Source organism: Mobula hypostoma, chromosome 10, assembly GCF_963921235.1.
Source record: "Mobula hypostoma chromosome 10, sMobHyp1.1, whole genome shotgun sequence".
Classification (NCBI taxonomy): Eukaryota; Metazoa; Chordata; class Chondrichthyes; order Myliobatiformes; family Myliobatidae; genus Mobula; species Mobula hypostoma.
Genome location: NC_086106.1, coordinates 50,859,186 through 50,884,189, shown reverse-complemented (window position 1 = coordinate 50,884,189; position 25,004 = coordinate 50,859,186). Strand labels below are relative to the sequence as shown.

Below are 25,004 nucleotides of genomic sequence, written 5' to 3'. Positions count from 1 at the left end.
GAGGGGGTGGTGTGGCCCTGTGTATAAGAAATAATATTAAATTATTAGAAAGGGATGACATAGGATCGGAAGTTGTAGAGTCTCTATGGGTTGAGTTAAGAAATGGCAAGGGTAAAAGGGCCCTCATGGCGGCTGTATACAGGCCTCCAAACAGCAGCCGGAATGTGGATTACAAATTACAGCAGGAGATAGAAAAAGTGTGTTAGAAGGGCAATGTCATGATAATCATTGGGGATTTTAACATGAAAGTGGATTGGAAAAACCAGGCCAGTACTGGGCCTCAAGAGAGAGAATTTGTAGAATGTCTAAGGGATGGCTTTTTAGAACAGCTTGTTGTTGAGCCCACTAGGGTATCAGCTGTGCTGGATTGGGTGTTGTGCAACGATCCAGAGGTGATAAGAGAGCTTAAGGTTAAGGAATCCTTACGGAACAGTGATCACAACATGATCAAGTTCACTTTGAAATTTGAGCGGGAGAAACTGAATTCCAATGTGCCAGTATTTCAGTGGAATAAGAGAAATTATAGTGGCATGAGGAGGGAACTGGCCAAGGTTGATTGGGAAGTGACACTAGCAGGACGGACAGCAGAGCAGCAATGGCTGGAGTTTCTGCGAAAGATAAGGGAAGTACAAAAGATATGCCAAATAAGATGAAATTTTCGAATAGAAGGACACTACTGTGGCTGATGAGTGAAGTCAGAGCCAAAGGAAGCCAAAGCTAGTGGAAAGATAGAGGATTGGGAAGCTTTTAAAAACTTGCAGAAGGAAACTAAGAAGGTCATTAGGAAGAAAAAGATGAATTATGAAAGGAAACTGGCGACTGATATCAAAGATGATACTAAAAGCTTTTTTGAGAATATAAAGGGTAAAAGAGAGTTGAGGATAGATATAGGACCAATAGAAAATGGTGCTGGAGACACTGTACTGAGAGACACAGAGATAGCAGAGGAACTGAATACATATTTTGCATCAGTCTTCACAGTGGAAGACATCTGCTGAAAACCAGACATTCAAGAGTGTCAGGGAAGTGAAGTATAAGCAGTAAAAATTACGACTGAGGAGGTGCTCAGGAAGCTTAATGGCCTGAGGGTGGATAAATCTTCTGGACCTGATGGAATGCACCCTCCAGTTCTAAAGGAAGTAGCTGGAGAGATTGCGGAGGCATTAACAATGATCTTTCAAGAATCGATAGATCCTGGCATTGTACCAAATGACTGGAAAGTTGCAAATGTTACTCTGCTATTTAAGGATAGGAGGCAGCGGAAAGGGAACTAGAGACCTGTTAGCCTGACATCAGTGGTTGGGAAGTTGTTGGAATCCATCGTTAGGAATGAGATTACGGAGTACCTGGAGGTACGTGACAAGATAGGCCAAAGCCAGCATCGGTTCCTGAAAGGAAAATCCTGCCCGACAAACCTACTGCAATTTATTGAGGAAATTACAAAGAAGGGTAGACAAAGGAGATGTAGTAGACGTGGTGTACTTGGATTTTCAGAAGGCCTTTGACAAGGTGCCGGACAAGAGGCTGCTTAGCAAGAGAAGATCCCATGGAATTACAGGGGAGTTACTAGCATGGGTAGAGTATTGGCTGATCGGTGGAAAACAGAGAGTGGGAATAAAGGGATCCTAGGTTACCAGTGGAGTTCCACAGGGGTCGATGTTGGAACCACTGATTTTTACAATGTATGTCAATGATTTAGACTATGGGATTAATGGATTTGTGGCTAACTTTGCTGATGATACAAAGATAGGTGGAGGAGCGGGTAGTGTTGAGGAAACAGAGAGCCTGCAGAGAGACTTAGATAGTTTAGGTGAATGGGCAAAGAAGTAGCAAATGAAATTCAATGTTAGAGAGTGTATGGTCATGCACTTTGGTGGTAGAAATAAAAGGGCAGACTATTATTTCGATGGGGAGAGAATTCAAAATGCAGAGATACAACGGGACTTGGGAGTCCTTGTGCAGGATGCCCTAAAGGTTAACCTCCAGGACGAGTCAGTGGTGAAGAAGGTGAATGCAATGTTGGCATTCATTTCCAGAGGTATAGAATATAAGAGCAGGGATGAGATGTTGAGGCTCTGTAAGGCACTCGTGAGACCACACGGAGTATTGTGTGCACTTTTGGGCTCCTTTTTTTTAAAGAAAGGATATACTGACATTGGAGAGGGTTCAGAGAAGATTCATGAGAATGATTCCAAAAATGAGGAACATCTGGCAGCTCTTGGGCTGTATTCCCTGGAGTTCAGGAGAATGAGGGGGGATCTTATAGAAATGTAAGGGGTTTCTTCTTTCATGTTATTTGCTAAGGCTAATAAAATGGCTTCTTTATTATGTTATAATAAAATAACTTCTCTGTAATGTTAACTGCTGAGTTAACAGTAGCAGCTTGTTTGGGTAATAATCACTGATAACAGGAATTGTATTCATTTGCTAACCAATTGGTATAGTTGTTATTCTTTCTTGTGGGTCTGTAAGCTATTGTTTTTCGTGGGCTTTGGTCAGAAGGCGCGATAGGGACAGAGAGAGGAGACATGACCTGAGAGATGCTGTAAGCTGGGTGACGGAATGGACCCCCAGCAGGAGTCCAAGGCCCAGGGTCTTCGGCAAGGAGAGGAGACACAGACAGATCGAGTAGAACATTTGGTCAATCACCAAGGGTGGTCCCATTCGTGGGTCGGCGGAGTTCGGAGGGCGTTGACTGGAGTTCTGTAAGAGCTCCAACAATGTGTGCACAAACTGGTTAATAATAATGGTGCCTTTTTCTTTTTTTAAATAGTTAAACAGTTCAACAGTTCTTATTTTGGTCCTTTACTATCCATAGTCAAAGTAAAAGTTATAAAGTGTAATCATTTAATTGCATATGGTGTACTGTCTGTTTTTTGGCGTGGTGGGGTACATCACACAGCATCTACACAAACTTGATTACACAGTTTGGCGGGGACAAAGGCTGCTCCCCTAGACGAAAGCGAGCTGAGCGAGCCTGAGGCTTACCAGAAGGCTACAGAAACATACCGAATATTAAAAGGCCTGAACAGATTAGATATGACAAAGTTATCTCCCCTGGTAGGGGAGTCCAGGACAAGAGGGCACGACTTCAAGATTGAAGGATGTCCATTTAGAAGAGAGATGTGGGGAAGTTACTTTAGTCACAGGGTGGTAACTCTGTGAAATTTGATGCCACGAGTGGCTGTGGAGGCCAAATCATTGGGCACATTTAAGGCAGAGATAGATAGGCTATTGATTAGCCAGGGCACCAAGGGATGGGGAGAAGGCAGGGGAGTGGGGATGACTGGAAGAATTGGATCAGCCCAAGATTGAATGGCAGAGCAGACTCGATGGGTCCATTTGAAGTGAATGCTCAGCAGCAAGATGTTGAAGACATCAACCAGAGAATTACATTTCAAAGCAGCACCAGAGGGTCAAATGAGACATCACCAATTATCCACTCTGCTTTTCTATTAGGGAGCATAAAATGTACCAAGATAACTCTCTCAGTTATGGTATGAGGTGCTACTCTTGCTGTTTCACTTGTCTCCTTGTATTGTCTCAGTCCAGAATGGTCTACATCAGTAACACTTCCAACAGGTGTGTCATTTTGACAGTTTGATTTCCAGAGTGTGACCTTTAAAAAACAACAAGCGATTGGTTTCAGTGAGTGCCTGGAATAGGATGTACAGTACTGCAATAATCTTAATCTAACTATTTATTTGTTTTTCATTTTAAGGTCTGGGAATCACTATGGTCATTCTCATTTCTGTTGGCACCATTTCCTATTGCTGCATCATTGCCTTCAGCCTGTTCTACCTGTTTGCCTCCTTCCAATCCTCCTTGCCGTGGACAGACTGCTTCAGCTGGTGGGGTGCAGATGAAACCTGCAGCATAACTCCCAGAGGTACTGAGCTAACTTCAGTTGTAAACTATGTTCATGGGTTATTCATTTTCAGTTGAGACCTTGCCACTCTTCCATGGCTTCTCTCTTTCAATTTTTTTTTATTGATTTAAAAGAATAGGAATAAATACAAACCAGAGGAGAGGTTATCTTAAATACATATTTCAATAATAGTACAAACAAAGAAAGGAATATACACTGTCAAAATCATATATAGTATTAAGCTAATATAAAGAGAGAAAAGTACCACTTCTCCTCTTAACAGTTCATAGAAAAAAAAGACTCAAGGTTTCCTGTTATTGAGAAAAAAAACACTAAACTAACCTAAAACAAAATAAAAGGGGGACTGAGTAGTCCATTTTGAGGATACAGTTTTAAAAGAAAGGGAAAATCCTTCTGATCAAATCTAAACTTCGCGGAGAAAGAAAAAAAATTAACTGGAAAAGTAAAAGGAATTTGATTATATGAAAATATCGAATAAAACGTCACCAAGTTTGCTCAAATTTAAAAGATGTATCAAACGGCCGACTCCTTATTTTCTCCCAGCTTAAACAAGACATAATGGAGGAGAGCCAAAAAAAAAACAGTAGGTGGATTGGGATCTTTCCAGCACAATAGAATAGCTCTCCTAGCCAATAAAGCTGAGAAAGCTATCATGCGTTGAGTGGAAGCAGGGACATTTCCTGCTTCCGTTGGAATAATCCCAAAGATTGCCGTAAGTGAATTAGATTGTAGGTCCAGACCTATGACTTTTGATAATGTTCTAAAAACATCTCTCCAAAAATTATATAACTTTATGCAGAACCAAAACATACAAAGTTGAAGTGGCCACCTCAGTGTTGCATCTATCACAAATAGGATTTATATTAGAAAAAATATGCGCTAGTTTATCTTTTGACATATGCGTCCTGTGCACTACCTTGAACTGAATCAAAGAGTGACGGGCACAAATAGATGAATTATTAACTAAATGACAAATTTTATTTCATTGATTATCTGAAAGTGTCACTTGAAGTTTCAATTCTCAAGCATGTTTAACCTTATCATTAGACATCATTCGTAAATTCAATAGCCATTTACATATGTTGGCTGTCAATCCTTTTTGGAATGGTTTAAGCTGAAAGATAACATCCATCATATTTGGTAAATGAGCAAATGGGTAATTCGGTAACAAATCGCTTTTAAAAATTCCTAACTTGTAAATATCCAAAAAATTGTGCATTAGGTAAATCATATTTGTCCACTAGCTGCGAAAAAGACATTAAACAATCCTCTAAAAACAAATCTAGAAAAGTTAGTATTCCCTTAGTTTTCCATGTTAAAAAGGCCTTATCTAAAACTGATGGATTAAAAAAATAGTTAAAATGAATATTACTAGAGAGAACAAAGTTATTTAAGTCAAAAGATCTGCGAAACTGAAACCAAATTTTTAATGTATGTCTAACAATGGGACTAAGGTCTTGTCCACCAATCTTAAAAAACAAAAAGAGAAGAGGAGCTCCCAGTAAAGAAGCCAAAGAGAACCCCTTTACTGAGTTCTCCTCCAAGTCTAACCATGAAGGACAGTCCTGCATATCTATACAGTGAATCCAAAAAGTAATACAACGAATATTAATTGCCCAGTAATAGAACCTAAAGTTTGGTAAAGCCAAGCTACCATCTTTTTTAAATTTTTGCAGTAAAGGTTTACTCATTCTAGAGCTTTTATTATTCCAGATATATGATAAGATTATAGGATCTATTCTATCAAAAAACATTTTCGGGACAAAGGATGGAACAGCTTGAAACGTGTATAAAAGTTTCGGTAGAATTGACATTTTTATAGCATTTATTCGACCAATTAACGACATCGTCATAGGCGACCATTTGGAAAGCGTTTGTGTATATTCGATTAAAGGAAGAAAATTATATTTATATAAGTCTTAAAATTTTTTTGGTAATTTTAATACTAATATAGGTAAAATAATTTTTAGCAATATTAAAAGGTATTTGATCATATTGATCTGAATAATTATCAACAGGAAATAATTCACTTTTATGTAAATTTAACTTATATCCAGAGAAAGTACTAAATTCAGTAAATATGGATCAGGCGGAAAAATGATCAAACATGCCGGATAACGGAGCGACGGGCGACATTTTATTTTATATAATTCAACCATCACTTCCCAGTATTTCCTTCTTTCAGCAAAAATCTCCGGAGCAAAGTCCTCCACTGTTACATTGTAGATTAGCTTACCCCTTTTTCTTGCCTCTCGGAGTATAGCTTCTTTGGTTGTAAAATAGTGCAGGCATAATATCAGTGGTCGTGGACGTAGTTCGGGTGAGGGCTTAGAGCCTTAGATCGGGGGATTCGATGAGCTCTATCGAGTACAGGGTTCGCTTCAAGAATCTCATTAAAAAGTGAATATAGCCTATCTGAAAAGAACTTTAACAGGTCACCAGTTTCAGTATTTTCAGGCAAGCCCAATATACGTAAATTCCTCCTGCTCATTCTGCTATCTAAATGAATCATTTTTTCCTTCATTCTTGATAATTCCAAAGTAATTTCATTAATTTTCTTTTCCATAGATGACATCTTTAATTCTTGCTCGTTAATAGTTTGCCTGAATAACTCCTGTCCATCTCAATTCGATGAGTAGTCTGTTTGAGCGTCTGAAATTGAAAATCCAAATTCTTCAAAGATTTTTGAACAGTAGAGATGGATTTTTCAAGCTTTCCGTTAGCATCCGTCAGTTTATCAATCTTAGTTTTAAGCGAACCGAATTCAAGTTTCATATCTTGTATTGAAGAGAGTATTCTTTCTGAAGTAGAAAGTTCCTCCGATTTCTTTGCTTGTTCCGTTTGTTCCATTTCAGGAAGGGTCTTGCCGCCTCTCAATTCAATACCAGATCAACTTCCTGCCATCGTAGTTAAGTCATAAATCCTTCAACAAAAATAGTGAATCTTCAAACTTAGAACGAATCTATCAGTGGAATGTAAGATATAAAAAGTAGAGCCGCAGTGAAAAACACGTCTCACTCCATTCGCTGCAAAATGGCTTCACAGATAGATTACCATGCGAGGTATTTTAATGTGATGAGAGTTTTGCCTTTAACACCCATTCAGGCAGTAAATTCCTCTCAGACCACCCTCTGGAACTTCAGAATCTGGTTAGAAAACTACAATTACAAGTCGGTGGGCTCTGCTGTGAACAGACTATGCAGACTATATCTCTGTTCTGATTCATTTGCAGCTTCACTCCTGTAATTATGTGAATTGGACTGATTCAGACAGAGTATAACTGTATCCTGATTGTAAGACTAAAATGATTTAAGACATATTCACAAAGAAATGGAAATGTTAACAACACACAAAATGCTGGAGGAGCTCAGCAGGCCAGGCAGCAAATGAATAAACAGTCGATGTTTTGGGCTGTGCTCCTTCTTCGGAACTGAAAATGAAAGGTGCTAGAATAAAAAGGTAGAGGGAGGGGAAGGAAGTTAACTAGAAGGTGACAGCTGAAGCCAGGTGGGAGGGAAAGGTAAAGGGCTGAAGAAGAAGAAATGTGATGGAAGAGGAGAATGGAGCAGAGGAGAAAGAGAAGGAGGCAGGGCCCAGTGGGAAGTGATAGACAGGTAAAAAGAAGTAAAAGGCCAGACTTCAGTTCTAAACTATATTCCATTTTTTGTAGATCCTCTTTGCAATCTCACTATGGATGATGGATATTTTGAAATTGTTAATGCAACGTGGTTGCTTGCAAACAATAAGACTTGTTCAAATGGATCAGAAAGCCATGTCCCTCACCAGGGCCCAAGCCAGCAATACTGGGAGTAAGTAAATTGCCACATACAGCTACAGTATATCTGCATCATTTACTGCTCTCATAGTTGCTTCTGCCTAGTGTGCCTCAACGGTTAATTTTTGTTCGGTTGAGGGAGAACTGTTTGATTTTGAAATATTTCATTTATCTCATCCACATGTTCCAAATTAACTTCAGACTGGATAGTCTTTCATTACTCAGCAGTGTTCCGGTTTCCAGTACTTTACTTTAACAATAATTTTCCCTGAAACCTTCACTAACATTGTTATTCACCTGTTCTTCATGGAAGAGATTCAGCTAAAGGAACAGAAAATGTATTGCATTATCTCAGAATGAAATAATTCATTTTACTGAGTTATTTATTTCAACACATTGTTATGTCAAGTCTATAGGTTGAACTCTAAACTAGAGAATCATGATGGGCAATATCAAGGGAGCAATTCAGTTATTAACTCAGTATATGTTGTATCTGTATATTTCACCAAGTTTCTTTTTACTATGTACCTGACACCAGTAACTACTGTATGTCTAATATACTGTATTCTCATAGGCTCTGTTTTCTGTTAATATGTAGCAAAGAGGTTTTACGCCAATCAGCTTCAATTGATGAGACAGGGGAGATAGTCTGGCATATAGCCCTCTGTCTGTTTCTGGCCTGGTTAATTATTGCTGCTTCTTTATCTAAAGGAATCAAATCTTCAGGAAAGGTAAGAATAATTCATAATAAAGTCTGCAAAGATGCAAAGTCTTTTTTGGTAATTGGGTTAGATTTTATAAACCATTTTTTAAAAGTCTTAGTTTATCCTGAGATGTGTGAATTTACGTGGACTACAAGATCTATAATCCTGAGCATTTCTTGTTTAAAATGATAGATAAATGTCTTTCTTCTCACCTGAAAGAATGGCAGCAATCCTCAATCCCCTGACATATGTCCCTTGTCCCAAGGATTTCAATCCAGGACTTTTGGTGTATTTCCAATTGTCCTGGAACCCTGCCCAAGGTGACAAAATGGTTGGGCAGATTGGGGTATTTGGATATTGGGATGGACAAATGAACACCTAAACTACATGTGGAAAGTTGAATCTGTTTAGCACAATGACCCAGATCTTTGAGTATACTGGACAGGCACAAACACCAAGGTACAATAAACATTTCAGTATTTGCTGTCTGCTACAACTCAAACAAATGTTGCAGTTTCTTAAATAAAAAATTAACGTCAGGTGCTTTTTACTTCGCGCTAAGTTCAGGGGTCAAGTTGATTGGCCAAGATGGGAAGAGCAAGAGGTAGTGATGGGTAGGTGGGCATTGGACCCTGGTGATGATTGAAGCAGGAAGGAGAGATGAGGATGGTTAAAAATTGAGCAGCAAAGAGGGGTAGTTAGTTGTTGTGGTGAAAGTCATTAGACATTGCTGTGGTCAAGGGTTTGAGAGTTTACAGAGAGATGTGAAGAGCTATAGTGAAAGATCATCAGTGATTGGAGTTAGAAAGATATTGGAGGTGGTGAGGAACACAGTCCTACTTTCTCAACAAGTTCCTGCCAATTACAACTGCAAATACTGTATCAGTAATTCAGAAAAACCTAACAATCTTCTCTCTGTGACCAGGTGGTTTATTTTACTGCATTACTCCCTTATATGATTCTAACCGTACTTCTGATCCGAGGACTGACCCTGGAAGGAGCCTACAAAGGCATTGAGTTCTATATTGGAAGCCAGTCAGACTTCTCAAAGTTGGCTAATGCTGAGGTAAACTAACCAGGATAATCTACTAAATTTCAGATGTATTTAGAATTTTTTTTCATGTTTAACTTCAGCATTTTTCATTTCTTTCGGATATTTAACATCTTTGTGCACTTCGTGTTCTTATGAGAAAACTAATATCAATCATCACACTCAAATTTGTGTAAAACTTATAACTCATGCCTTCTGATGATTTTGCTAATTTAATTCATGGTCTTACCCTTTCAGTTTTAGCAGTTGAGGGGGAGGAGGGGCAGGATTGTGAATGGAGAAGCTGAATAAGGTAGGAAGATAGAGGACAGGATGCAATAATATTGCTATCATGATGCCTCCTGCTTTCTGAAACAAATTTAATAAAAGCTTTCTTAGATGACCAGTCTCTTCAATCCTTGGGTTACGTATTGACTCAATATTTGTCATGACAGCGAGCAGTGCCCACTTTCACTTCCCATTACATGGGCAATGTTAGTGGGCCCTTTCAATTTCGTCTGAGTCACTGAGTTGGAGACGGAAACAAGGAACCTTCTGTGTATAAAAGTGAAGCGACAGGGTAGGTCCTCAACCAACAAGACTGAAGGATCGTCAATATATCAGCTATAGGACCCAGAAGGAGGTGAGATGTCACTGGGTAAATTCAATGTAATCTCTGTTACAGAAGCAGAAATAAAGATACACGAGGAAGAGTGTTCACAGAAATGCAAAGGTGAATTTAAAAAGTTATAAAAACTTAACTGTAACAAAACAGGAATATAGAAGTTTGTTTCACATTTAATACAGTTAATTTTCAGTCCCAGAGTGATTGGCAGTAATTGATACATGTCAGATAATTAAAAGAACAGAGCCTTTAAGAATGACACAAAAATACTTTGTGGCAACTTCAGTTCAAATCTGCAGTATGGGAGTAAGAACTACTGTCACCCCATCTGGAATATTGAAGCCATTTTCTGAAGACTGTCCCGCTTGGTGGCGCAATAATATCAGCACCAGACTCCGGAGCGAAGGTCCCCAAGTTTGAATCCAAGTCGGGTTGAGCGTCAAGCTAGCAACTCGGTCTCATAAAAACAAGAATAGCTTGCTACGGAAACACCATCAAAAGATGGTGCCCTGATAACTCCACTGCCGAGTTAAGGGCTATTCTTCTTCTTCTTTCTGAAGACTACCAGTGGTGAGGACCAAGAAGGTATGATCAAGGGAGGTGGAGGAATGTCTCCAGGACTGCTTTGAGTTTGTAGACTGGACAATATTTAGGGATTCATCTTCAGATCTGAATGAATATGCCACAGTTGTCACTGACACCTGGATCACCACGGATGAACCAGAAGATTTGTACTCTGCTTAGGGCTAAATCTTGGCATTCAAGAGTGGTGTCCACAAATATACAAGTTCAGGTATGACCTACAGAAGGCTATTTTAAGAGCAAAAACGTCAAGAAATGTAGCAGAGGCTTGAGCCAAAAGCAAAGCAGCAGAGACAAATCAACAATGAATGATAAATTTAATAGTTATGGAAAAGTACAGCACAGAAACAGACCATTCAACCCATCTAATCCAAGCTGAACCTCTACCATCCATGTACCTATCCAAACCACTCTTAAACATTGAAATCGGGCTCACATGTACCACTTGCACTGGCAGCTCATTCCACACTCTCATGACTCTCTGACTGAAGACGTTTCCCCTCATGATCCCTTTAAAATTTTCACCTCTCACCCTTAACCCATGACGCTAATTGTAGTCCCAGCCAACCTCAATGGAAAAAGCCTACTTGCATTTATCCTATCTATACCCCTCATACTTTTGTATACCTCTATCAAATCTCCGCTCAATTTTATATGGCCAAGAAATGTAGTCCTAACCTATTCAATCTTTCCTCATCAGGTCCTCCGGACCTGGCAACGTCCTTGTAGATTTTCTCTGTACTCTTTCAACTTTGTTTACATCTTTCCCATAAGTAAGTGACCAAAACAGCATACAGTATTCCAAATAAGGCCTCACCAATGTCTTAAACAATTTCAACATAACATCTCATCTCCTGTACTCAATACTTTGTTTATGAAGGCCGAAGTGCCAAAAGCTTTATTTTTTATGACCCTATCTGCCTGTGACATGACTTTCAATGAATTATGAACCTGTCTACCCATATCCATTTGTTCTACCACCTTCTTCAGTGTGTTGCAAGGACATGGGGGTGGAACGAACCCAAGTGCTGAGCATGGGCGCGGTGGCCAAGTCAGGAGGCGTTACAGTCGTAGAGTGCATGGAATTGGTGTCCAAGAGAGTCTTTACCAGGACCCTTGGTTTTAGTAGCTGTGACGAGAATACACATAGATTAAGATGTTAGCTGTCCTGTGCTGGCACCAGTGGGATCAGCAGTTGGTCTGCCACCTGTCTTCAGGAGAAAGAGAGATAAGGAAAACAATGGAGCAGCATTTGGAGATGTTAATGAAGGGACGGGAGAGAGTAACGGAAGGAGAGCTGTCAAGATCGGCTCCCCCTTTGAACCCTGAACTGTTTGAAGTGATGGACAGGCAATACCCCAGCAGGGGGATAAAAGGGGACAGGTTCGCTAAGGCAAGACACACACGACACCCCGAGATAACGAGACCCTGGAAGTGGTGCGTCTCCCACAAGTCGGTGGGAAGTTATGGAAGGCTGGTTGCGGGACCAAGCCATAGACGCACAGGGTGGAAAGGTACAATCGGCGGGAACCTGGTGTGCGTCCGCCCTCGCCTGGGTGCCAGGTTCACCGCGGAGAAACGATCGTATCTGGAAATGGAGGGGTTACAGTCAGTGACCTCAGATGACATTACAAAGGGCTCGCCCGAAAGCTGACTGCGAGGAATATCCAAGGTCTGTGTGGAAGCCATTTTTGAATATTCATTCGCTTTCTCTCTCTCTCTCCCACAGCAGTGATTACTGTGAACTGAACTGAACTTTGCATCACTTTGAAACTGGTCATTTACCCCTAGATGACGATAGAGCTTGATTGATCCTGTTATCTTAATTCTGTGTACATGTGTGTTTATCATTGCTGAACTGTTGCATTCATTATCCTTTTGATTAGAGTACTGTGTTGCTTGTTTCTTTAATAAAACTTTCTTAGTTCTAGTAATCCAGACTCCAACTGAGTGATCCATTTCTGCTGGTTTGGCAACCCAGTTATGGGGTACGTAACATAAGTGGGGGCTCGTCCGGGATTTTGAACGCTAAACTTGGGACGGAGTAAATTGATTGGGTTAAAATTCCCGAAAGAAAGAAACGACAAACAGCAGAAATGGAGGCTGAGGAATTTATAAATGCGCCAACCTTGGAGGCATTAGAGGATGCCAGGAAATCGGAATTGGTAGCTGTGGCCAAACGGTTGAATCTTGCTAAGGGGAAGTCGACAATGAGGAGAGAGGAGATACACAGAGCTATCGTAGAGCACTATGTATCTAAAGGTGTGTTTCCCCAAGGTGAGCTGGAGGTGGCGTCTATTGAAAAACCTGCTGGAGAAGCGGTACAGGTACAGCTTGAAAAACTGAGACTCGAGCACAAGTTCCGGGTACGGCAGTTAGAACACGAAGAGAAGCAGTTAGAAAGGCGGGAGAAAGAGAAAGAGTTAGAAAGGCAGGAGAGAGAGAGAGAGAGACAGTTGGAGCGAGAGGAGAAACAGAGGGATAGGGAATTCGAGCGGGAGAAGTTAAAGATAAGGGCCGAGCAGGTGCTCGTGCCAAACCAAGGTGGAGGGTTCCGGGCGACCCAGGAGGTTAGGCTGGTTCCCCCATTTGACGATACCGACGTGGATCGGTACTTTCTCCATTTCGAAAAAGTTGCTACAAGTCAGGACTGGCCGAGGGATAAGTGGGCTGTTTTGCTTCAGAGTGTACTGAAAGGGAAAGCCCAACAAGCTTACTCAGCTTTGTCCGTGGAAGATGCCCAGAGGTATGAGGTGGTGAAAGAGGCCATCCTTAGGATTTATGAGTTGGACCCAGAGGCATACCGGCAGAGGTTCCGGAATGCAAGGAAGCAGTGAGACCGCACGTATTTAGAGTTTGCCCGTGAGATGCAGACATATTGTGAGCGTTGGTGCGCCTCGAAGGGGGTAGAGGGGGATTATGACAGACTGCTACAGCTGATCCTGATTGAGCAGTTTAAAGGTTGTGTCCCTGAGGGTATGAGACCCTACCTAGATGAGAAAGAGGCAGCCACGTTAGCCGCAACTGCTAAGTTAGCGGATGAGTATGCGTTGATGCATAAAATGAAGTTTGCCCCGAGTAAAGGCTACCAGAAGGGTAGTCAGGACGGCGGGGAGAGTCCGCCAGAAAAGTCAGAAAGTAAGCCGGAGACTAGTCAGAAGGATAAGGTAGACCGGGAGCAGTCTGGTAGGAAGTCTCCTGGGGTCGTCTGTTATAACTGCGAGAAAGTCGGACACTTTGCGTCCAGGTGCTTTGCCCCAAAGAAGGAGACGGGAAAAGGAAAAACGGTGATTTTGACTGGCTGTATCGAGCTGGTAAATGAACCACTAGGACAGGACAGGTCTGCCAAAGTACAGGAAGGGCGCGAGAGGTTTATCTCGGCCGGATTGGTGTCAGTGAAGGAGGGGTTAAAACCAGTTCCAGTGCGGATCTGGAGAGACACGGGAGCGTGTCAGTCACTGATACTGAAGAGTGTATTAGAGTTTAGCTCAGAGACCCAGACTGGGGAGGTCAAGGTCCAAGGTATTGGGGAAGGGACAGAGGCAGTCCCTTTGCACCAGATACACTTACAAAGCAACCTGGTCTCTGGACTAGTCACGATCGGGGTGAGGTCCGAATTACCGATGAAAGGCATGGAAGTCTTGCTCAGTAATGACCTCGCTGGGGGAATCGTGTTCCCAGCAGTGAGATTGACAGGTCAGCCTGCCAGCATTGAGGCCCCGCCCATGGACTCACAGGTTCATCACGGGACTGCGGTAGTAAATTTAGCTGAGACGTTTCTGCCAGCCTTGTACGAGAAAGGGGTAGAAAGTGAAAAGAAGGAGAGTAGTGAAACAAGAGGTAGTGAGGGAGCTGAGACAGACTTAGCATTAGCCAAGAAAGAATTTGTGCAGACGCAGGAGCGGGACGAGGGGCTGATGGTTTTGGCGGAGGCAGTTCTCTCTGACGCAGATGAGGAATGGGGGGTGGTGCAAAAGAGTTACGGGGATAAGATTTTTAACCTGGCCCACAAGGTACCCCCCGGTGGACATTTTGCGGTGCTGGAGGAAACAGTTGGTGGAACCATGAAAGAGGTTTACCGGCTGCCCAGGAGGAAGGATGTTATTGATTATGGCCGACGCGAACTGAGACGGTCACAGGCTTTTGATATGCTAACAAACCTAGTCGGTGTTAGCGCGGAAATCAATGAAGCTAGGGTCCCCCTGATAAGAGAAAAAAACCATTTTGAAAAGATGAGTATGGTATCGACCAGATGGGAGAAGGCTATTGTTTTGGCCAGCTCTGCTGATAAGGTCTCTCCCTTAATCCCCGAACAAAGCGACTCTTTAGGAGAAGTAATTAAACGACTCGCACACGTGTGTTTGATTGTCCCAAGGTGATGCAAAGAACTGGGATGTTGGGTGGTGTTTGTTACACTAGGTTATCCTAGCGAGCAACATCCCTATAGAATGAGTAATTCAGTGACGAAAGGGCTGACAAACACAGAGGTGTGTATTGGTGATGTAATACGGCTGTCTGAAGCCAGCTTGATAGTGAACCTTGAAAAAAATGAGTTCGGCCACACGAAGGTCACTTACCTGGGAATTGTGGTGACACAGGGGCAGCTGGCAGCGATGCAAGCTAAAGTGCGGGCTATCTCTGACATCCCAACCCCGACAGACAAGAGGGCCCTTAGAAGGCTCTTGGAGATGGTGGGATACTGTAGGAAGTTTTGCAATAACTCTGCGGTTACTACCCTTCCCCCTCCTACTAAGCCCTTGTGAGAGAAAACTAAGTCGGAATGGGACGACCCTTGTTATTGTGGTCCGGGACGAAACCCAATGAGAGGTTACATTGATCGCAACTCATCAGTGTTTTTGGCCACTATGAAGTTTGCTAAGTTGGAGCCTGGTCTAAGGGATTATTAATAACACATATAAAAGGAACAGAAAATGTGATGGCTGACTGTCTGTCAGGTGTTGACAACTTCAAATTCGCTGTATTAGCCAAATAGCTGATAAAGATGTGTATTTGTGTGTATCAAATAATGTATTCATGTTTGTAATTTTTACCCCGGTAAAAATCCTTAAAAGGGGGGAAGTGGGAACAGAATACACATAGATTAAGATGTTAGCTGTCCTGTGCTGGCACCAGTGGGATCAGCAGTTGGCCTGCCACTTGTCTTCAGGAGAAATAGAGATAAGGAAAACAATGGAGCAGCATTTGGAGATGTTAATGAAGGGACGGGAGAGAGTAACAGAAGGAGAACTGTCAAGATCGGCTCCCCCTTTGAACCCTGAACTGTTTGAAGTGATGGACAGGCGATACCCCAGCAGGGGGATAAAAAGGGACAGGTTCACTAAGGCAAGACACACACAACACCCCGAGGTAACGAGACCCTGGAAGCGATGCGTCTCCCACAAGTCGGTGGGAAGTTTTGGAAGGCTGGTTGCGGGACCAAGCCATAGACGCACAGGGTGGAAAGGCACGATCGGTGGGAATCTGGTGTGTGTCCACCCTTGCCTGGGTGCCAGGTTCACCGCAGAGAAACGATCGTATCTGGAAACGGAGGGGGTCACGGTCAGTGACCTCAGATGACATCACAAAGGGCTCGCCCGAAAGCTGACTGCGAAGGTCTGTGTGGAAGCCGTTTGAATATTCATTTGTTTTGCTCTCTCTCTCCTTCCCCAACACTGTCCATCTCCCACGGCAGCGATTACTGCGAACTGAGCTGAAATTTGCGTCACTTTGAAACTGGTCATTTACCCCTAGTCAACGATAGAGCTTGATTGATCCTGTTATCTTAATTCTGTGTACATGTGTGTTTATCATTGCTGAACTGTTGCATTCATTATCCTTTTGATTAGAGTACTGTGTTGCTTGTTTCTTTAATAAAACTTTCTTAGTTCTAGTAATCCAGGCTCCAACTGAGTGATCCATTTCTGCTGGTTTGGCAACCCAGTTATGGGGTACGTAACACAGCAAATTCAGGAATGATGCCAGACTTAGAACTGATAGTCCTAAGAACCATGGAACGAGGTTACTCATACACGAGTCAACCAACCAAACTGGCAGTTCCTTGTTGTGATCACAGGGGCTTTATCCTGCAATCTCTGATGGGATGCAGGTGTGTGTAGTTAGTGGAACCTGGGAATGATTGGAAATTAAATGAGGTGATTGAGGTGATTGTAGTAAACAGCGATGTGGGGGATTGCCAGAAGGGACCATGACACAGTGCCCTACCATTCATTGTGTAAAACCTATCCTGGTTGGTCCTACTGAAGTGCAACACCTCACACTTGTCTGCATTAAGTTCCATCTGTTATTCTTTCAGCCTTTTCGCAAGCTAGTCTAGATCCCACTCCAAGCCATGATAGCCTTCCTCACTGACCACCACACCACCAATCCTGCTGTCATTCACAAAATTGCAGATCCAGTTAACCACATTATCATCCAGATCACTGATATACAGTGCCTCTAGCAAGTATTCATCCTCTTTGGAAGTTTTCATGTTTTATTGTTTTACAACATTGAATTCTAGTGGTTTTAATTTGTTACTAATTAATGAGCACTAATGAGCAGAAAAAGACTTTCATGACAAAGTGAAAAAGATATCTACAAAGTGATCTAAATTAATTACAAAATTACAACACAAAATAATTGATTGCATTAAGTATTCACCCCCTTCAAGTCAGTATTTAGTAGATGCACCTTCGGCAGCAATTACAGCCTCGAGTCTGTGTGGGTAGGTCTCTTATCAGTTTTGAACATTTGGACACTGCAATTTTTCCACATTCTCTTTACAAAACTGCTCAAGCTCTGTCAGGTTGCATGGCAATCATGAGTGAACAGACCTTTTCAGGGTCAGATACAAATTCTCAATTGGATTGTGTTCTGGCCGCTGACTTGGCCACAACAGGACATTAACTTTGTTGTTTTTAAAGCCATTCCTGTGTAGCTTTTGCTTTATGCTTGGATTCATTGTCTTGATAGAAAACAAAACTTCGCTGCTCTCTTGCAGACTCCAGGATTTCACTGTACTTTGGTGCATTCATTTTTACCCTCTACCTTCACAAGTCTTCCAGGGCCTGCTGCAGTGAAGCATCCCCACAATATGATGCAGTCACCACCACACTTCACGGTAGGGATGAAAAGCTCAGTTTTGGTTTTATCAGACCATAGAACCTTCTTATAGCTGACTTCAGAGTCTCCCATGTACCTTCTAGCAAACTCTACATGAGATTCCATTTGTTCTTTTTTCAACAGTAGCTTTCTCTTTGCTACTCTCCCATAAAGTTGCGACTGGTGAAATAGCCAGGCAACAGTTGTATGCGCAGTCTCCCATCTCAACCAATGGAGATTTGTCATAGGTCTCTTGGTGTCCTTCTTCACTTGTCTCCTTCTTGCACAGTCTCTCCAAAGTCTTAACTGTTCTCCAAAGGATATGCAGTGACTTGGAAATTTTCTTGTATTCATCTCCTGACTTGTGCTTTTCAATAACCTTTTCGCAGAGTTGATTGGAGAGTTCTTTTGTCTTCATGTGCATTTTTTGCCAGGATATTGATACAGCAGCAGTTGGACCTTCCAGATACAGCTGTGTTTTTACTACAATCAGTTGAAACACATTGACTGCACACAGGACTCCAAAAACAGATCTCTATTTAACTAATATGTGACTTCTAAAACCAATTGGCTGCACCAGTGATGATTTTGTGCATCATATTAAAGGGGGTGAATACTTATGCAATTATTTTGTGTTTTTAATTGTAGAGATCTGTTTTCACTTTGACACGAGAGAAGTCTTTTTCTGTTGGTCAGTGTCAAGAAAGCCAAATTAAATCCGCTGTGATTTAGTGTTGTAAAACAATAAAACTTCCAAAGGGGGTGAATACTTTTACAGGCACTGTGGATGACAAACAGCAATGGACCCAGCACTAATTCCTATGGCACTTCACAAGCCACAGTCCTCCTGTCAAAAGCAGCTATCTTCTACCAACACACTCTGGCTTTTCTCACAAAGCCAATGTCTAATCCAATTTATTATCTCATATTGAATGCTGAGTGACAAAACTTCCTTCACCAACCTCCCATGCCAGACCTGTCAAATGTCTTGGTAAAGTCCATGTAAACAACATCCATTGCCTTGCCTTCATCCACTTTCCTAGTAACTTTCTCCAAAAAGTCTAGGATTGGTAAGTCAATTGATTAGATACGACCTACCACACATGAAGCCATGCTGACTATCCTTAATCAGTCTATGTCTATCTAAGTACTCATATCTGGTTTCTTAGAATACCTTCCAAAAACTTTCCCACTACTGCTGTCAGGCTCACTGGCCTATAATTTCCTGGTTTATATTTAGAACCTTTCTTAAACAGTGGAACAACATTGGCTATCCTTCAAACCTCCAGCAACTCACCTGTCGCTGAGGATGATTTAAATATCTCTGCTAGGGCCCCAGCAATTTCTGCAGTTGCCTCCCACAAGGTCTGAGAGAACACCTTGTCATGTCCTGGAGATTTATCCCCCCTAATTTACCCCAAGACAACAAACACTTCCTCCTCTGTAATTAGTAAAGGGTCCTTTAAGTTTTTGCCTATTTGCTTCAATTCTATAGACTCTGTATCCGTCTTCTGAGTAAATACAGATGCAAAACATTCATTTAAAATCTCTCCCATATAACTCGAGTTTAAACGAGACCTGAATGTGGTACGGCCTGGGGGAAGTATCTGAGGGTGAGACCCTCTTGGTAGACGCTCCGAAATACCACAAGGGAGGGGAGTTGACTGCTAAAGACACCTCGGTGAGAGAGAGGTCGCGGCAACTGGACCCTGTAGCCATGGAAGATGTAGGCAGCATGTGTGTGGATTATAGAACTCTGAACAGACGCACTGTCATTGACCAGGATACGGCCCTGAGGGCCGAAGACGCTATGGGGTGTTGTATAGTGCGATGTGGTTTAATATGCTGGATCTGAGAAGTGGATGTTGCCAGATCCCGAGGAGTGAGGCCGACAAGGAGAAGACGGCCATTATAGGTTTAGTAGGATTCTTTCGATCCGAGAAGATGCTACAGGGCATATCCGGAGCCCCTGCAACCTTCCCACGGGGCATGAGGAAAACCATGGGGGATGTGGAGGTGTTTGGAGTTTTGGCGTATGTGGATGATCACCAAGGGTTTGGATTCACCTTGGGGGTCAATGATGTGAGGCGAGTGCTGGAGCCCGAGACAACCACTGAAGACTTGGAGTTCACGCTCGTCCAAGTGGAGACGGAGAAATGGAATTCCAAGCCGAAACTGCGGTCAAGTACTGATGAATTAATCCAGAGAGACGAAACCATGACCAACCTTTGAAAGGATCAGCAAAAACTCAAGACATCGATCCAGAACAGATTGGAAGAAGCTGGTGGTGTAATTGTGTCCCAGATGGAGATGGACATGAAGCGTGAGTCAGAACTGCTGAGACTGGGGTGAGAGTTGGAGGAGTCGGAGAAGAAGCTGACGTCTCGATTACGGGAGGCTGAAGAGGCTGCAGAAGCAGCCCAGGCTAAGTGCTTCCGTTTGGAGAAAATCAAACATCAGCTACCGATCGAGGGAATGAGGAAGAATACGGATTCGAAGGATGATCTGCTAGATGTGTGGTACATGCTGCCTTTCACTAACTCCCCTTGATTGAGGAAAAGACCTTTGGCCCTTCTCCCACTGAGTCAGGTGTAGTGGGGAGGGCTAGCTGTGGGCAACCTGGGTTACAGCAGGACCCGGAAGGAAAAAAGCGGGGCCCAGGACACGGGACAGGGGCTCCAAGCTGCAGTGGAGACATGAGTGAGAGAGAGAGAGAGAGAGAGAGGAGTTGGCAAGTAAACCCAAGGTACCCCCAGTAGTGTCCGAGCCTTGAGGGTTTAGGTGAGGGGGTACAGAGGTCTCGGAGAATTAGGAAACTCCCAGATAGGTTGGCTTACGTAGCGCCCGTGGGGCTGGGCATAAGGTCCACTGTTTGGGGAGCAATGTCACTGTGCATACCTGGATTGGGGTTTTGTGTCTGCAGGAATGGATGACGAGTTATTTAGAAGTCATGAGGACATGACTTTATTTGGTGGGGGGAGAGTGTAAGGGGTGTCTTCTTTTATGTTACTGCGTAGGCTACTTAAAATGGCTTCTTTGTTATTTTAACTGCTGAGAAAGTTCTCTCGCTAGCAGCTTGTTTGGTTTATAGAGAGAGTTGTATTCAGTTGCTAACCAATTGGGATAGATGTTATTCTTTCTTGTGTGTCTGAAAGCTATTGTGATGCACGGGCTTTTGGGCAGAAGGTGCGATGGGGAGAGAGAGAATGGACATGATGCTGTGAGCTTGCCGACGGGACGGACCCTGAGCCGGAGTCCGAGGTCCAGGGTCTTCAGCAAGGAGGGGAGACGAAGACAGACTCCTGTGGAGCGTCTGGTTGACCACCATGGTTGGTCCCAGGCAACAGGTCGAGGTGGTCAGAGGGGATCGAATGGTGAAAAGAGGATCATTACTAGAGCTCCAACTGTTTGTGCACGAAGAGGTTGAACTTTGATAAGTTTGGCGCCTTTTACTTTCCTTTTATATTTTATCTCTATTAATTATGTAGTTCCAGTAATATCTGCATATTGTAATCATTTAATCATATATGGTGTTTTGTCTGTTATTTAGCGGGGTGGGGTACATCACACAGCATCCACACAAACTTGATTACCCAGTTTGGTGGGTCTGAAGGCTGCTTCCCCTAGACGAAAGCGAGTTGAGCGAGCCTGAGGTTTACCGGGGGGCTACACCTATGATGCTTCTTGCATTGAAGTAGAAGCATCCTAGGATATTAGACACACCATGCTCAACCTTTTGACTCCTGACTTTGTCTGAGTTCTTAACATCTGTCTCCACAATCTCTCCACCATCTGGCACTCTGGCTCCCAGGCCCCCGCAATGCTAAGCTTCCGATCTCCGTTTTGTCACTGCTCAAATAATAATAGATGGCAAATGTAACTAACCACAAGGGGCCACAAAACAACAAAGATCAGATACTAAACATAGCAAGCAACAAGGTAATTGAAGGCTAGGAGCAAGTTGGCTGTTTTGATGGGTGAACGAGAACTGTTGATGAGTGCTGGGTTTAAGTAGACTGCGAATGCCGAGTTGGAAACGAGCGGCAGCTGAATCCTAATTAGGTAGGTGGAGAGTAAGACATGGTGACTTACGTAGGCCTGACAAATTAAAAACAATTCTGAATGAAACTAGAGATGGAATTGGATAAGTGTCCGGTCTGGTAGGGTCTGCAGCCCATTACTTCTTATAAAGCAAATCCTAACATTGTGAATGGCTGTGATGTCTCAATTCCAAATAAGGGAAACATCTTTTACGTGTATTTTGTAAGGGAGAATAAAACTGCACCTGTACGAATCCCTACAGAGATCGTCTGGTGACCCTGTAATCTCTGTCCTGGAGGCCGATGTCAGAACATCTTTCATGAAGGTTCACCCTCATAAGGTATCAGGCCCTGATAGTGTAACAGCCCAACCAATTAGCAGGAGTGTTCAAGGACATCTTGAAAACCTCAGTGCTACAGTCAGAGGTGCCCACCTGCTTAAAAAGGGCAACAATCATTCAAGTACCCAAGAATATCAAGGTGAGCTGTCTCAACGATAATCGCAGTTGCAATTACATCGACTATGAAGAAGTGCTTTGAGAGGTTGGTCATGGCCAGAATCAACTCCTGCCCAAGGACCCAAACCCACTGCAATTTGCATGCTGCCATAACAGGTCAACAGCAGATGCAATATCACTGGCTCTCCATTCAGCTTTGGATCACCTGAACAATAATAATACCTACATCAGGCTGCTGTTTAATGATTACAACTCAACTTTCAACACCATCATATACTCAGTACTAATCAATAAGTTTCAAAGCCTGAACCTCTATACCTCTTTCTGCAACTGGATTCTTGACTTCAAAAATCGGGACACCATAGTCAGTGCAAGTCAGAGGTAACATCTCCTCCTTGGTGACAATCAACACTGGTGTACCTTATGGATGTATGCTTAGCCCACTGCTCTAGTCTCTCTACACCTACAACTGTGTGGTTATGCACAGCTCAAATGCCATCTTGAAATTTGTGAATGACACAACTATCGTCGGCAGAATTTCCGATGGTGACAAAGAGGCACACAGGAGAGAAATACATCAACACACACAAAATGTTCAGTTGGTTAAGTGGGATTGAAAGAACAACCATGTACTCAATGTCAGTCAAAGGAATTGATTGTTGATATCAGGAAAGGGAAATCAAGGGAGCACACACCCATCCTTATCAAGGGGTCAGAAGTGGGAAGAGTGAGCAGTTTCAAGTTCCTGGCTGTTAACATATCTGAAGATCTACCTTGGGTCCAGCATATTGCTGCAATTACAAAGACAGCATGACAGTGACTATATTCCATCAGGAGTTTCCAGAGACTTTCAATTTCACCAAAAGTGCTTGAAAATTTCTCCAGATGCAATGCAGAGAGCATTCTAACTGGTTGAGTTACCATCTGGTATGGAGACACCACTGCACAGGATCATAAAAAGTGACAGATAGCTGCAAATCCGCCAGCTCCATCATGGGTACTAGTCCTCTCCTGCATCATAGCTCAAAACATGGCATTTATCATTAAGGACGTCCATCAGCCACAGCATGCCCTCTTCTCATTGCTACCATCAAGAAGGAGATACTGGAGCCTGAGGTCACACATTTAATGTTTTAGGAACAATACATTTCACAACATATGACAGTGATATTAAACCTGATTTTGTTTCTGAAACTTATAACAGAATGGATAGCAACTTTTTGATGTCTTCCTTAACCTAAAGGTGCTGTGGCCTTTCATGGGGAACTAAAATTTTTGGATATTTGATTTTGTGCAAAAATGAATAATAGATTGCATCAACAAGTCTGTGATTTTAAACCCTCTTGATTTTTATTCCATTTAAAAAAACATAATTAGCCAAAAATGTAGCCATATCTTTTCACTCCACAATCAACATTATAATAATTGATATTTTTAATTAAAACATAACGTTTTACTTTGACAGTGCAAAAGTTTCTTTTTCCTATTTTTTGGTAAAAGAATAGTTCTCACTGACTTTGTATCCTACTAAATTACGCGTCTGAGAAGAAAAAAATTCCTTGACAGGAATTAATGGAGTGGAGTACAGAATTATGACTGTTGATATGAGGTTCTAATAACCAGTGAAGTTTCAATCCGAGTTGTCTGTTAAGCAGTGAAACCAACACTTTCCATGTTGCTCGCGATGAACATCATTTTATCTGCTGTGAATGAGTTCAAGTGGAAATTTCCCAATGCTAATTGATTCTATCTTATTTTCACTAGGTCTGGAAAGATGCAGCAACTCAGATTTTCTTTTCCTTCTCTGTGGGCTGGGGAAGTTTAATAACCCTTTCGTCCTACAACAAGTTCCACAACAACTGTTACATAGACACCATCACTATCTGTTTCGTGAATTGCGCTACGAGTGTGTTTGCTGGGTTTGCCATCTTCTCCATCCTTGGACACATGGCTCACATGCAAGATAAGCCTGTTTCAGAAATTGCTCAGTCAGGTACCTGTGCTCTCTAGTCCAATATGTACTGGATATTCATGGAATAGAGCCTGTTGAATTTCTTTCTGCACGTTCACTTCATTTATTTTTGGAAGTGCAATCTGTTAATCAAATAATGAGATAATAATGACAAGTATGTGCCTTGAAATAAAAAATAATTAACAATTTAGAAAAAGACAAGAATGTCAGTGAAGACTGAAGGAAGGAGGGAAGCAGCAGAAAGGAAATTATAGATCAGTTAGCCTGACCTCAGTGGTTGGAAATATCTGGAGTCAATTGTTAAGGATGTCATGGAGTACTTGGTGACACAGGACAAGATAGGACAAAGTCAGCATGGTTCCCTGAAATGAAAATCTTGCCTGATGAAACTGTTGAAATTTGTTGAGGAGATTACAAGTAGTATAGATAAAGGGGATTCAGTGAATGTTGTATATTTGGATTTTCAGAAGCCCTTTGACAAGGTGCCACACATGAAGCTGCTTACCAAGTCAAGAGCCCATGGTATCACAGGGAAGTTACTGACATGGTTAAAGGATTGGCTGATTGGAAGGAGCCAGTGAGTGGGAATAAAAGGATCTTTGTCTGGTTTGCTGCCAGTGACTAGCAGTGTTCTGTAGGGGTCGGTGTTGGGACCACTTCTTTTTATGCCAGACATCAATGATTTAGATGATGGAATATACTTTATGGCTTTGTTACCAAGTTTGCAGATGATACAAAGATTGGTGGAGGGGCGGGTAGTGCTGAGGAAACAAGAAGGCTGCAGAACAGCTTAGACAGATGAGGAGAATGGGCAAGAAAGTGGTAAAT

The 25,004-nt window shown here is 42.4% G+C and overlaps 1 protein-coding gene across 1 annotated transcript in view; it reads left to right on the top strand.

Annotated features, from left to right (window-relative positions):
* LOC134353300 (sodium- and chloride-dependent neutral and basic amino acid transporter B(0+)-like) overlaps positions 1–25,004 on the top strand; it is a 109,313-nt gene that overhangs the window by 35,685 nt on the left and 48,624 nt on the right. Inside the window, exons 4-8 of the mRNA XM_063061336.1 lie at positions 3,722–3,889; positions 7,560–7,698; positions 8,263–8,395; positions 9,294–9,434; positions 23,969–24,197. Coding sequence (XP_062917406.1) covers positions 3,722–3,889; positions 7,560–7,698; positions 8,263–8,395; positions 9,294–9,434; positions 23,969–24,197 — 810 coding nt within the window. The remainder of the gene's footprint in view (positions 1–3,721; positions 3,890–7,559; positions 7,699–8,262; positions 8,396–9,293; positions 9,435–23,968; positions 24,198–25,004) is intronic.